Raw genomic sequence first — 13,679 nt, 5'->3', positions numbered from 1 at the left:
ATAATCCACCCGGGCCCAGTGCGGATTGGTGGATGTCACACGTCTTCGAATTTTTTGGTTCTAGGACATGCTGGTTTCCTCACGATGTTTTCCTTCACCGTTTTGAGAGCAGTAGTGACGAAATAAATTACACAAAGTTATGCGCCAGATCGGGTTTGAACCCGCGACCTACCACTCGTAAGTTGGGGCAGTTACCACTCGGCCACCACTGCTCTCAAATTACACACTATTTTAATCATTTTCCGAGTTAAGATATTATTATATCATGTCAGTGGGTAGTCTTCGCTTTGATTGAAAGAGATGTTATATTAGATACGGGAATGGTGTAAGCAAGAAAACTTTTTATAGTAAGTACCTAATGATTTTTGGCAAGGAAAGTTGGGACTTAAGTATATAGGTATATATGTTACGTGAGTTTGTGGTAGTTAGAAGCGGAATTAACAATAAATGTGGTATTCTATGTCGTCTAAGACGAATAGCATGGAGTGTACATACCGCAGAGCATTTTAGTGCCAGGCTTTGGAAACCGATGCAAAGTGATGCTGGGATCTTTAGAAGGTGAAGATCCACACAAGCAGCAGATTCTTGTGTTTTCTTTTTGTGAACTCATCGCGAATTAAACACAAAACAAAATCAAACAAGTCACTGTCTCAACACCGAGTCTATATCTCACAAATACACACTTAATTTCACCAAAACACAGCAACGGAGGAGCAAGCTCGACTCAACGTTATCAATGTATGTAGAATTAAATGGAAGTAGTTTATTTATTACAAATAAACATTAGTACAAGATAAAATGGTGCGCAACCGGCCGCAGACATTTTTCTTGTGACGTCAACAATGTCAAAACCAATATGGCGTCCGGACATTAGTGTTGCCACACATAATCCCCCATATATATTTTCTAATAAGTAATATTAAATTTTATATCTAATATTTCTCAACTAAGTATATTTTTTGGCATTAGAATAATAGCTAAAAGTATCTTCAAGGGTAATTTACTTTAAAAATCAATTTATACGCTCATTATTAGGGAGAATACGAAATTGTATTTTTGGTGGCAACATTATATATTTATCTCTTTTACTCTGATGTCGTTGACTCTCTCTTGTTTTCAAGCCCACCTTAATGCAATTCGTAGAACAAACTTGACAGACCCTGATTGCGATGCATTTTTTATAATAACCTGGAACTTATGTATAGCCATAGACTAGTCTACTTATTATGAAGAGGTTAGTGCGTGATGACGAAAAAGTTTTTAATGTAATGTTAGATATTTTAGGTGTAAGTTGACATGCCGCTATTGATTATATTACCTAGTGTATATTTAGTATGTACTGTGTAACCACTGACCATTGTCGCCCTAGTATTATGTATATGTTGGGGCATAGACTGGGGGGAGCTCTAGTCTATGTCTTTAGACGCAACCTGTGATATGTATAAGCAACGCCCTTTATGATTTTTTTGCGTTTTGTTTTAATGGTTTTTCCTCAATTTTTGTATATCACAATCATGTGTCACAAGAAGGGTTGTCTTTACTACCCAATGTATCGATATATCGATATTTTTTTGTTGTATTTTTTTTCTTTATTCTATTTGTATTATTTTATTCCAATACAATGCATTTTCTATTTTTTGAGAACGGATTATGAATGTATGAAATCAAATTTTGATAAAATGTTCTTCGTTGTTGCTCAATTTATTTATTTACTTTGAAACACCAAGTTGCAAATATCAAAAAGAGGTAAATGTGTAAATAATTATAAATATTACTTATGAATTCTAAGTTTTACTGTGTCTTATGAATTTTATGTTAATCAATGACATATATAAGATTGATTTATTTTATGAATTCATGATGGGTATGAAAAAGCATTACACCAATGAAAGTTTGGGCACAAATCTGTATGTACAGTATTTATTGGTATTGTAAATATGTTGCTACGAGGCAAACGTGAGCCAATGTTCGATATGTAAATAAAATATTTTGTAAATCAATTGGAACGTCGACGACTTTACTCACGACTGGGAAACTTTTTTGGAAAAGTAAAACATTCTCAAATTGTAAAGATTTATAGTTTTCTATAGTCTTTATTATAATTTTAGAGTTTCAGCTTATTATTGTTTCAATATTCAATTTGTATAAATAAAGTATTAGTATATTACAAAATTCGGCATTTATAATAGTCGATAAATTTGCACAGTTTTTATTGGAGCAACGCGGTTTAGGGATGTGTTGTACGTTTTAAAGTCTGATGCATTTTATGAATGATTTGTCTATCTCATTAATTTATAACTCATACATTTATTGTACCTAATTTAGTTAGAGTTGTTTGTGATAGAAATACTCTGTGTGTTAAAACTATCTTCTATCTATATTAATAAGCGTCAATTGTGCTTCTAATATACAATAGAATTTATGTTTAGTGAATCATTACTGTGATAATTTTATTTCATTGTGATTTTCCCGGATGTCTTTTTTACTTAATTTTTATGCACTTGTTTGTATGTCAAAGGACATTGCCACCCGTTGGGCCCCTTATTTGTGATAGAGTGTCAAGAATATTTTATTATTAAAAATCAAGTCCTAATTTTATAAAACTAACTATTTTTTTTTCAGAATTTCTTGTACCCTAGCATTGAAAAACATAATTAATATTTATTTTATTGAATCTAAGCTAGTTCCGCCATTAAAACTTAACCTGAATGTTGCCAGGTAGACGACAGACTATCTCATTTAAATGAACGAGGTGATCAATTGAAAATATCGATATAATATATAGCATTTTTCTCTTATATCAAAATGTACAAGTATATATATTAAGTATGCACTCGTAAATAGTAAACAAGAAAAGAAGAAAGAAAAACTGTTTATAACTGTTGCACAAACAATAAAATATCAACACTAACAAAAGTCACCACTAAACTATATCTATAAAACGGTTACATATAACACCATACATGGAATACAACAATAACACAATAATAAGTAAATGATATTATTTATAACAAATCGATTTAGGAAATCGATTAACAAAATATTTAACATGGTAACATCTACTCGGAACGCGAGTCTATCTGTCAAATCAATACGTCATTCAAATTGTTTTCGTGCCGGTTGTTATGTTATGCGTAGAGTTGAATTTATTCCTCCGTATTTGCTTCTGATCGTTACAATTTGCGTAAAAACTGTCGAGCTGATCGTTTTCGTGCCTCCAGTGGTTTTTTTTAGATATTGGACTCTTTTCTTAATGATAAGTGAGCACATTGACTCGTGAGCATTGGACTCTTGTTTTTAGTGATATTGTTGTTTTACTCCGGAAAAATGTCTGCACCTGGTAGAAGTCGAGTAAACTACTCTTTGTCTCGCCGGTGTGTTAATTGCTCTTTACGTATAGCGCCTAATCTTCGTAGACGTTAAATTGAAGAAATAGATGAACCAATGCTTATCCTTCTAAGATCCTGGGTAACACCTACATTGGTAAGTTTGTTTTATTATGTTTGTGGATTTCACACGTCTCTAAACTGTCTAAACTACCTTACATTTTATTTTGTCATTTTTTCCAGATATCTTCTGATGATATCCTGTGTGTGAAATGTTTTGTATTATTACAAAACCAGACAGCATCTAACTCAAATCTGTCACTTGTATCCCCTGCTCGTGGACACCTAAACTTATGCTACGCATGTGGCTTGTCAATAGCAAGTCGCAGAACTCATAGTCAGTCAAGATAGTTCCTCAAAGGAATGTTATACTAAGATGGACACCAGTACATCACGTAAGTGTTTATTCTTATTTATTTAAACTTAATGTATGAATGCATATGTATGTGTGTTGAACTAATTAAATATTAATGAATATCATGTATCTAAATATAATATTTTTGTTATTAGGTGTTGCATTTGGAACGAGTTTGTGTTCCTTGTTGGGCGGCTGCATCAAGACAAGTCCGGAGGCAACCCGTTGCTGGCAGTAGCCAACACACTGTGGAGTCTGCACGGAGACTGGTATCATGGATGGAAACATAATTACAGATATGATGATTCCTGTACCACCACCACTGCCACCGCTTTAATGATATAAGCGCTCCAGCACAATTTCTAGACAACATATTCCTTGAAGAATAAATGTTTATTATTTTAATTGGTTGTGTTTTTTCTTATTAAACATCTGTATAGCATTTACTATATTTTAAACTCCTTTATAATTAAGCCCTTTCTAAAATAAACTACAGCTAATCATAGATGACACAGCGATCTTACTAAGTAGCAGGGCAGTGATTTTACTATGTCGCTTGCAGGAGATGCTGTCATATATGTCATACATACTCGTATATACTAGGTACCTACCAGTTTGCCAACAATCTTGGGGTCGGCTTTTAGTCTAACCGATGCCGCTGAATACAGTATTGCTCAAAGAGTGATTGCCCATCTGACCTCCATACCCGATACACTGGGTTATAACATGTTACCTCTTGGTAAGTGGTTGTCACACTTGCTGGATTCTTGCTACTCGTAACAAGTATAATGCACCCAGAATCAGCAGTTTAAATGTAAGTACTAGCTGCCACCCAGCTGAAGTTTGTAATGGATGGTCACCCAAGTGCAATCTGACCAAGTAGCTTAACTTAAGATATCTCCTTGTGGTTGTTGTAACGTAGCCACATGCTCCTCCAACCAATTTAGCCCTAAGTATATTTATTTCTACTGGTTGCAGCAAAACCTACTTCCGCTGACTGCAAGATAAACAGTTTAACATATTATTTAGCAAGAAAAGATGATATCTGATGTTTTTATTTCATTTGGGAATCAATATTAATACTAAAAATATTTTATTGTTTTAACGCAAATTGTTTTTGAAAAAATATTGTCTAATAACCTCAATTTCTTCATCAGAAAAAAATCAATAATTCTCGGAAACTAGGGTGAAAAATTATAAATTGTTTTCAGGGTCTGAAAAGGTAATTGTCGTTCTTCAAAATAAAGTTAATACCACCATGGCACGCAATTTTTTTCTGGGGGCCCAAATCTCCTAACAAAACGGGCATTCTCCTTTAGTATAAAATAATTAAATAATATTCTAAACCAAAATGTCTATTTCTAACACGATATACTTACCTTTAAACTGTTGACTTACAATAATGAATACCTACCTTTATCATAAATAATTAGGAAATGTGACAGTACCTAGCTTACACATCAGTACGAGAGGAACTAAGTTACTCTGTTGACATTCTGAGACAGAGGAATGTAATGTTATCTGATAATTATATGAATAAATAAATGTACCTTTTCAATATTACCTAATGGCCCATAATCATTGAATAGCGATTGTAACGAATGTATTCATGTAAACTAATGTTACCTAAACTAGTGATGATGACGTCGATTTTGTATTATTGTATTTTTTGTACATAATGTAGCTAGAGGAAATTAATTATGTGCAATTATTACCACCTCTATGGCGCAATACCAAAGGTATTTATGTTCTGTAACTGTTGTGTAAAATACTCGGAGTTATTAAAATTATAACGAAATGATCGAAAACGATGACTTGGTTTTATTTCTATTATTGCTCATTAAATCTTCAATCTTGATAGTGCTTATTACTTCCAACAATTCTAAAAAAACAGTCCCCGGCACTGCCAGTATTCCTACTGAACAAAAGAATCGATATTTTTAACACTATATGTAGGTAGGTACTTGAAACACTATACATATATGTTTCAGTAGTCGAAATAGAGAAGAATAGAAAGAGCTGAAAATGGGACGTAGTAAAGATATTCCTTTTTACAGACACGAAACCCATTCAAGTAGTTTACCGCATATAAGTTTACAAGTTCAACAACCCATAGCATCCATCCAAACAGATTGCTTACAGACGAAACGTGACTACATTCTCTTTTAAAAATGGTGAAAGTAGGGCAAGCTTAGTTTCAATGTTCAGTTTAATGGGAGGTTTTAGAATCTTAGGATATACTTTTTTAAACTGAGTTTTAAATAAACAGTAGGTAATGGCAATGAGGATTGTCTTTTTATTTTCCTAGCTGATGACTAGATGGCGCTAACTTACATAGGTAGTATGACGAAACGGTTTTGTTATCAACAATTAGAAAATAGGGAATAAAAAGAGTCAGTCAGATGACTATCCGAATGTCCCGAGAGATTTTGAAAACAATTTGTCCAGAAATCTGAATTTCTTGGGTCTCGACTCCAACGGTTTTGGAGCATCGATATATATGTACTACGTTACTACGTACTAGATAGAACGTTCCGAACAAAAAGCTTACCACACTGAAATGCACTGCAGACTATGCATTGCCCAAACACTCATTTTTTGAAGTCGGATAAGGTACTATCCTGTGAGGATTTGTAACGAATATCACAGGTTTTTTTAGAACTGGTAACTTGAACCTTGCGTCATAACTTGAAATGTTAAGTTGTCAACAGTTGTCAAAATTTTTGTCAAGACTGAGTGAATCAACAGCTGTTTTACATTTTTATATCCGTAAATTAATTAAAATTGGGTAACAAACAGGTAGTTTTGTATTCCTTAATCAGGTCATGGTAGATTTTATTAGAATTAGTGTTGTATTTGAACATGAAACAAAGGTAAGTGTAGCGACAGACGCTCGTAGTACAGTTGTAGTAAATGTTGTTTACGTGTTACTGACAATGGTGTTTGTTTGTGAAGGGCTCGCCCAATGCAAGGCGGAGATGATCTGGTGGCTTACGCCATGGGAAAGAAGGTTGAGCTCGGTGAGCACAGTGAAATACAACTGCATAGAATAAAACCTCAGGAGCACTTCATAGAGGCGCAAGTTCAAGAGGGAGATACATTACAGGCAATTGCGCTGCGATTTTATTGTTCTGTGAGTATAATTTAATTTATTATAGTTCAATTTCCTGTTTCTAAAAACTGTATACGAAAGTAAATAGGAATACCATTCAATTAAGTGTTGACTATAAACCACTTTGTGTTATCAATGTTATCTATACATCAAACTAATGGATCCTTTAATACAAATTTCAGATATCAGAGTTGAAAAGGATTAACCACATACACAAAGATAATGAAATATTTGCAAGACGGACTATAAAGGTGCCTGTCACACCTTACTCTGTGCTGACGGAGCTAGTACCCACGCAGCAGACAGAACCTGTGCCTTCAACATCAAACAATGCCTCCCACACAGTCATACAAGAATTATTAAATGTTAACCATTATAATGGAACTTTAGCCCCAAATAATGTAACAGTGAATGCACCTCCCAAGGAAGAAGTGCAGTGTTCCATAGATTGTAATACAGTTGTTATGAACAGCACACTGGCGCCATCTGTCGTGCCTTACACAGACTCGGAACAGAATGAACAAGCTACAGAAGATACTCAACTCTTGCCAAGCAAAGAGAAGATATCAGTAGAAGCAGTTGTGGTGAAGGAGCTCACGTCACACGGAGCTGACTTTGGACTGAAATGGTTCCATTTAGTGTGCTGCATGCTCATTCTAGGTGTTGTGATACCACTTGTGTATGTTATGTTTTATTTAGACAAACATGAACATTCGGAAATTTCTGACCTGCCACCATTACACTCAAATCGATGACTGACTGATATTACAGGATCTGATGGAAAAGCTTTAAGTTGTAATGGTATTCATTATAAATCAATTTTATATATCACTGTAAGGGGACACAATGTGACTCTTTTAATAAAATTTATCATTATAAGTACATTATCAGTATGGATTTTATTTCTTTTATTATGCACCTATGTATTAGTATGTATAACTAAGATTGATGACAACACAATAGTGTATATTAGACTAAGAGGACTGTTTATAAACATTATCTCAAAGTGATTAAAAACTAATTGAGGTCATAATGACGACCATAATTATTATGGTCTCATGAGGTAAACATCTTCAACAGCTTCTTACCTGACTATGCCCAAATAGTATACTAGCTTACGCTGGCGACTTCGCCCTCGTGGTGTGTTGATAAAAATCAATATTTTTATTAACATGTGTGCGTTCGCGCAGCGGAATGTTGTTGAATTTAAAGATTTTAATTATGCAGATGATTAGTGTATGACGTCCTATAATTGTGTATGGTAAATAAAAATTTGTGTATGCAGCCATTGTGGAGAAATTCACCAAAAACAGATTCCGCTGGGCGAACGTTGGCGAACGTTGTCCTGGCGGAACTTTTTTTAATCCATAGACTTTAGAAGAAAAGAGATGTGTCCAAAAATTAGTGTGTATTTGTGTATAATTGATTATGTATGAATGAAATCAGTGCATGCATTAACTTCGGAGAAATTCAAGTTTCCGCTACGCGAACGTTTGGCCATTAGCTAGTTTTCATATAAAGCGCTTACATAGAGAGCTGTAGATTTTTACATACGTTGTTTTGAATTTGTTTATATTTGTTTAAAAAACAGATTTAGAAAAAGTCGTAGGGTTTAAAAGATAAAAATATAAACGTCAAATACACTTATTAGGTCTTAGTTCTTAAAGTATGCAGTTTGGAGTCTAGATTTTCACGTTTACACAAACCTTGTAAGTGTCTCCAACATGTTGCCAAGTATTAATGATGTTCCGTTAGTAATTAAAAAGTTATAGGATATTTTATCATGATATATGATGAATAGATCACTGTTTACAAAGCAGTCGAATATCACGACGTTCTAAAGGAATTGCATGGTAAAATTTATGCCAATAATTAGTTTAATCATTCAACTATTCACTTGCAAAATTTCATGTCATTAAATTCAGTAATTAAAGAAAGACAATTATAATACTGACGGAGCATCGAAAACCTACATAATCCGACCAAGTTCGGATAGCTACAAAAAAGCGGCCGTGCCATATGTCTAAGAAACGTTCTTAACTTGGAAGGTTAGTATAATTATTAATATGGTACAGTTGCGTACACAAGCGTTAGGAAAAAATAAAACAATTGCATTTCTTGAATGAAAAATATTTTTTTTAATAATAACGCCACTATCCACGACATTTTAGTTAAAATACGTAACGTTTATTAAAGTTATTTTTAATCACCTAGTTAAATAATTTATGTAAGTAACTATAGTAAAAATATTTTTGTACACGGATATTTAAATAGAGAAGTACTTGTTAATTGAAGATTTATTTTTATCGTAGATAGTGGCATTATTATTAAGAAAATATTTTTCATTCAAGAAGCATTGTTTATTTTTTTCCTAACGCTTGTGTACGCAACTGTGCCATATTAATAAATACTAACCTTCCAAGTTAAGAACGTTTCTTAGACATATGGCACGGCCGCTTTTTTGTAGCTATCCGAACTTGGTCGGATTATGTAGGTTTTCGATGCTCCGTCAGTATTATAATTGTCTTTCTTTAATTACTGAATTTAATGACATGAAAGGATGATGGGCAATTTTGTATGAACCCTGGCCTGATAACCAATAAAGTTCTAATGTATATTATATTATTGCTTATACGCTACAGTTACTGAAATAAAACAGTTCATGTCAAGAATCGACCGGAAATAAGTACAGTCGGGCAGAAAAGAGTTATACTTTTTGCACCTATTTTTTTTAGTTAAAATAAAATCTAAAGTGGAAAAATTCATTGTATGACGTGTTTTCGTCAACTTATCACTTATTGAAATAAGCCTAGGGTACACTATCAATAAAAATCGGTCTTAACTAGGCATAATTGTTTTAATAGCAAAACAAAACATTAAAACTTTTACTTCTACCACCGTATACTATTTCCATTATTGGAGATAGCATTTCCTCGTTCTGCGGCACCAGGATAGTCGGCCCTGGGTTGTCGAATTATTAGAAAAGTGGAGACCCACCCCAGCTTCGCGCGGAAAAGCGGTATTTTCTCACTATTTAACTGATGTTATTACACATACAAACCTTCCTCTTCAGTCACTCTATCTTTGAATATATTATACCTAACCTAACCTAAACTCCTAGCTTTGTCCACATGGATGATACAGGGGGGTGAAATAGCCGCGAAACGCTTTGAGAAAAGGATGGTACGGCCGAGCCCGCTTTGCTCAGACTTGACTGGGGCACTGCTGTGCCTCCAGATATTAAAAAACCGTATCAAAATCCGTTGCGTAGTTTGGAAGAGTTAAGCTTTTAAAGGGACATAGGGATATAATGACTGAAAAAGCGACTTTGTTTTATACTATTTAGTGATACACAAATAGTAGATAGACCAAACGGGTGGTCAGGACCGCAAGGATACTTGAGGGGTTTACTCAGTAGAATAAAGTTATTTAAGTTGTTTGTCAGCTCGTCATTAAGGTTGCAGTTATTTAAGTTGTTCTCGTCATATGGCACATCAGGCTTGTTAGCCAGAACAGTCGACAGTCATTGGTGATGATAGATTGATGCCAGCACACCTCCAATTCCACAGGATTATATTTCAAAGCAAGATGTATTATCCTGGCCATTAGATGATGTCTGTGCAAATGGGCACACTTGCTTAACTGAACTGATTTGAAAAATCTTTCAGTGGTGGAAAAGCTACTTACGTTATTTATAATAAGAAGATGGGTTTTCTTTACATACGTGCCAAAGTGGTTTAATTCCATAGGCAGTCGTAGGCTTACAGGACTGATATCTTTTTTCCCCAGTAGTTAACAATGTTCCACCCATAACAAAAATTGAAGTGAATGAATTGAAGGAAAGGCGGAATACCTTAAGTTGTGAATACTAACTGTTATTTTTTTATATGGACACATGCACCTTCTCTGACACGTCCTGACTGATATTGACAATAATATAATGCACTGCTCCCAAACAAAATGTTGTGGTTCAAATCCATAGCTCTCCTATGCTATCAAGTGTCATATCTTCGTTCTCTGGTGGTTTACAATGTTTTGCCCATAATAAAAAATGAAGCTTATGACATAAGCTACCATTTGATGTGCAAATGGTTTTTATTGGATATGCCGGTTAGACTCACCGGAATGGCGGAATACGTACATCATAAATACGTTGTAAATACTACCTGCTAAATAATCTTTTTTTTTATAAGCTTGGAAAATATGGGCACTGACACCTTGTGTGATACGTCTTGACTAATATGGACAATAATATAATGCACTTAAACATCTCTCTCATACAAAATATGTTGTGGTTCAAATCCATAGCTCTCCTATGCTATCAAGTGTCATATCTTCGGTCTCCGGTGGTTTACAATGTTTTGCCCATAATAAAAAATGAAGCTTATGACATAAGCTACCATTTGATGTGCAAATGGTTTTTATTGGATATGCCGGTTAGACTCACCGGAATGGCGGAATACGTACATCATAAATACGTTGTAAATACTACCTTCTAAATAATCTTTTTTTTTATAAGCTTGGAAAATATGGGCACTGACACCTTGTGTGATACGACCTGACTAATATGGACAATAATATAATGCACTTAAACATCTCTCTCATACAAAATATGTAGTGGTTCGAGTCCATGCGCTGTCCTATGCTATCAAGTGTCATATCTTCGTTCTCCGGTGGTTTACAATGTTTTGCCCATAATAAAAAATGAAGCTTAGGGTATAAGCTATCATTTGATATACAAACGGTTTTCATTGGTTCTGCCGGTTAGACTCACCAGAACGGCGAAATACGTACACCATACGTTGTAAATACTACCTGCTAAATAATCTTTTTTTTTTTCAATAAAATTGGAAAATATGGGCACAGACACCTTCTGTGACTCGTTCTGAAAATTATTGACAATAATAATGCACTTAATCATCCCTCCCATACTCAATGAAGTGGTTCAAGTCCATGGGCTGTCCTATGCTATCAGGTGTTGTATCTTCGTTCTCCGGTGGTTTACAATGTTTTGCCCATAATAAAAAATGAAGCTTAGGGTATAAGCTATCATTTGATAAGCGAATGGTTTTTATTGGATATACCGGCCAATTTTACCCATCATCCTTTTGCTAGTGAATAGTTGAATGATTAAACTAATTATTGGCATACATTTTACCATGCAATTCCTTTAGAACGTCGTGATATTCGACTGCTTTGTAAACAGTGATCTATTCATCATATATCATGATAAAATATCCTATAACTTTTTAATTACTAACGGAACATCATTGATACTTGGCAACATGTTGGAGACACTTACAAGGTTTGTGTAAACGTGAAAATCTAGACTCCAAACTGCATACTTTAAGAACTAAGACCTAATAAGTGTATTTGACGTTTATATTTTTATATTTTAAACCCTACGACTTTTTCTAAATCTGTTTTTTAAACAAATATAAACAAATTCAAAACAACGTATGTAAAAATCTACAGCTCTCTATGTAAGCGCTTTATATGAAAACTAGCTAATGGCCAAACGTTCGCGTAGCGGAAACTTGAATTTCTCCGAAGTTAATGCATGCACTGATTTCATTCATACATAATCAATTATACACAAATACACACTAATTTTTGGACACATCTCTTTTCTTCTAAAGTCTATGGATTTAAAAAAGTTCCGCCAGGACAACGTTCGCCAACGTTCGCCCAGCGGAATCTGTTTTTGGTGAATTTCTCCACAATGGCTGCATACACAAATTTTTATTTACCATACACAATTATAGGACGTCATACACTAATTATCTGCATAATTAAAATCTTTAAATTCAACAACATTCCGCTGCGCGAACGCACACTATTAACATCCACGGTATCACCTATCTATACAGAGTGTGGCGTTCACAATCACATTATATCCTATCAGATATACTTTATAATATTCTATGGCGACTTGTAAAAAAAATAACCTAATCCATTCAGTGGTTTAACCACAGGAGTCATTTTTCGTTTTTATTATAGTCATAATGTACAACATCATGTATAAAGCAGAGAAAAATTTAGGAGTATCGAATGTTTTGATCAGTTGACAGCAGTCAGTTTTCAAGGGAGAATTTCAGTTATTTGTAAGGACTGGCTTATATATGATGTTCTAATTAGTTGTCTATATCTACCCCGATTACGGCCCTCTGCAAGTCAACATCATCTCCCGAGCCATGTAGCTGCCCTCAACATAGTTGTTCTAACTGGATGCAGCTGAGTACCAGTGTTGTACAAGGAGAGACTGCCTATCTGACCTCTTCAACCCAGTTACCTGGGCAACGCAATATCCCTTGGTAAGACTGGTTGCCAGACAGACTCCCTTTTAAGTACATTGCCAATATACCTAATACTCCATTTGAATAGGCCACGAGTAGGCACTTGACTCTTGACTAAAGCTTAATGGCCTTACTACAAAAACTTTAACGCCTGCTTTACACCTGTCTAAAAAAATTGTGGCTCCAAAATGAACCATATGTCAACGTCATAATTTGTCATTTTTTTAGACAAGGCTTAAACTGACGTTAAAAAGTTTTTGTGGTAAGACGGTAACAATCTTGATACAAGTTTTTAATACACTTTTTTTTTTTTTAATAACTGCTGCTTAGATTAAGTAATTGTGTTTTAAATTAAAGATTTAAGTTTAGAGTGCCTACTCTAATGGACTATAAGCATCTTCTAAACATGAGACCTCACCGATTCGTTGATAAAATAGCTGATAGCTCTAAAGACTACTGAGCCGATTTTGATTTTAATCATAGCTGGAACACCAGTTTTTACACCTAAATACCCAATTCAAGGTCTACTT

At 34.3% G+C, this 13,679-nt stretch overlaps 1 protein-coding gene and 1 long non-coding RNA gene across 2 annotated transcripts; both read left to right on the top strand.

Annotated features, from left to right (window-relative positions):
* Nucleotides 1-37: 37 nt before the first annotated feature.
* LOC135117834 (uncharacterized) lies at nucleotides 38-5,552 on the top strand. The gene is made up of 3 exons (XR_010277201.1): nucleotides 38-3,483; nucleotides 3,570-3,781; nucleotides 3,897-5,552. It is a non-coding gene; the product is annotated as an uncharacterized LOC135117834 (long non-coding RNA).
* Nucleotides 5,553-6,403: 851 nt separating this feature from the next.
* On the top strand, nucleotides 6,404-7,743 carry LOC110370607 (lysM and putative peptidoglycan-binding domain-containing protein 3). The gene is made up of 3 exons (XM_021326488.3): nucleotides 6,404-6,614; nucleotides 6,697-6,874; nucleotides 7,036-7,743. The coding sequence occupies exons 1-3, from the start codon at nucleotides 6,604-6,606 to the stop codon at nucleotides 7,606-7,608; spliced, it is 762 nt and encodes a 253-aa protein (XP_021182163.3). The 5' UTR covers nucleotides 6,404-6,603; the 3' UTR covers nucleotides 7,609-7,743.
* Nucleotides 7,744-13,679: the final 5,936 nt, after the last annotated feature.

Source organism: Helicoverpa armigera, chromosome 15, assembly GCF_030705265.1.
Source record: "Helicoverpa armigera isolate CAAS_96S chromosome 15, ASM3070526v1, whole genome shotgun sequence".
Taxonomy (NCBI): Eukaryota; Metazoa; Arthropoda; class Insecta; order Lepidoptera; family Noctuidae; genus Helicoverpa; species Helicoverpa armigera.
This window is presented reverse-complemented; position numbering and strand designations above follow the sequence as displayed.

Bases quoted from the DNA above. Each gene is read 5' to 3' on its own strand.
- LOC110370607 (XM_021326488.3), top strand. The intron at 6,875-7,035 runs GTGAGTATAATT...TACAAATTTCAG, and splicing joins CGCTGCGATTTTATTGTTCT to ATATCAGAGTTGAAAAGGAT.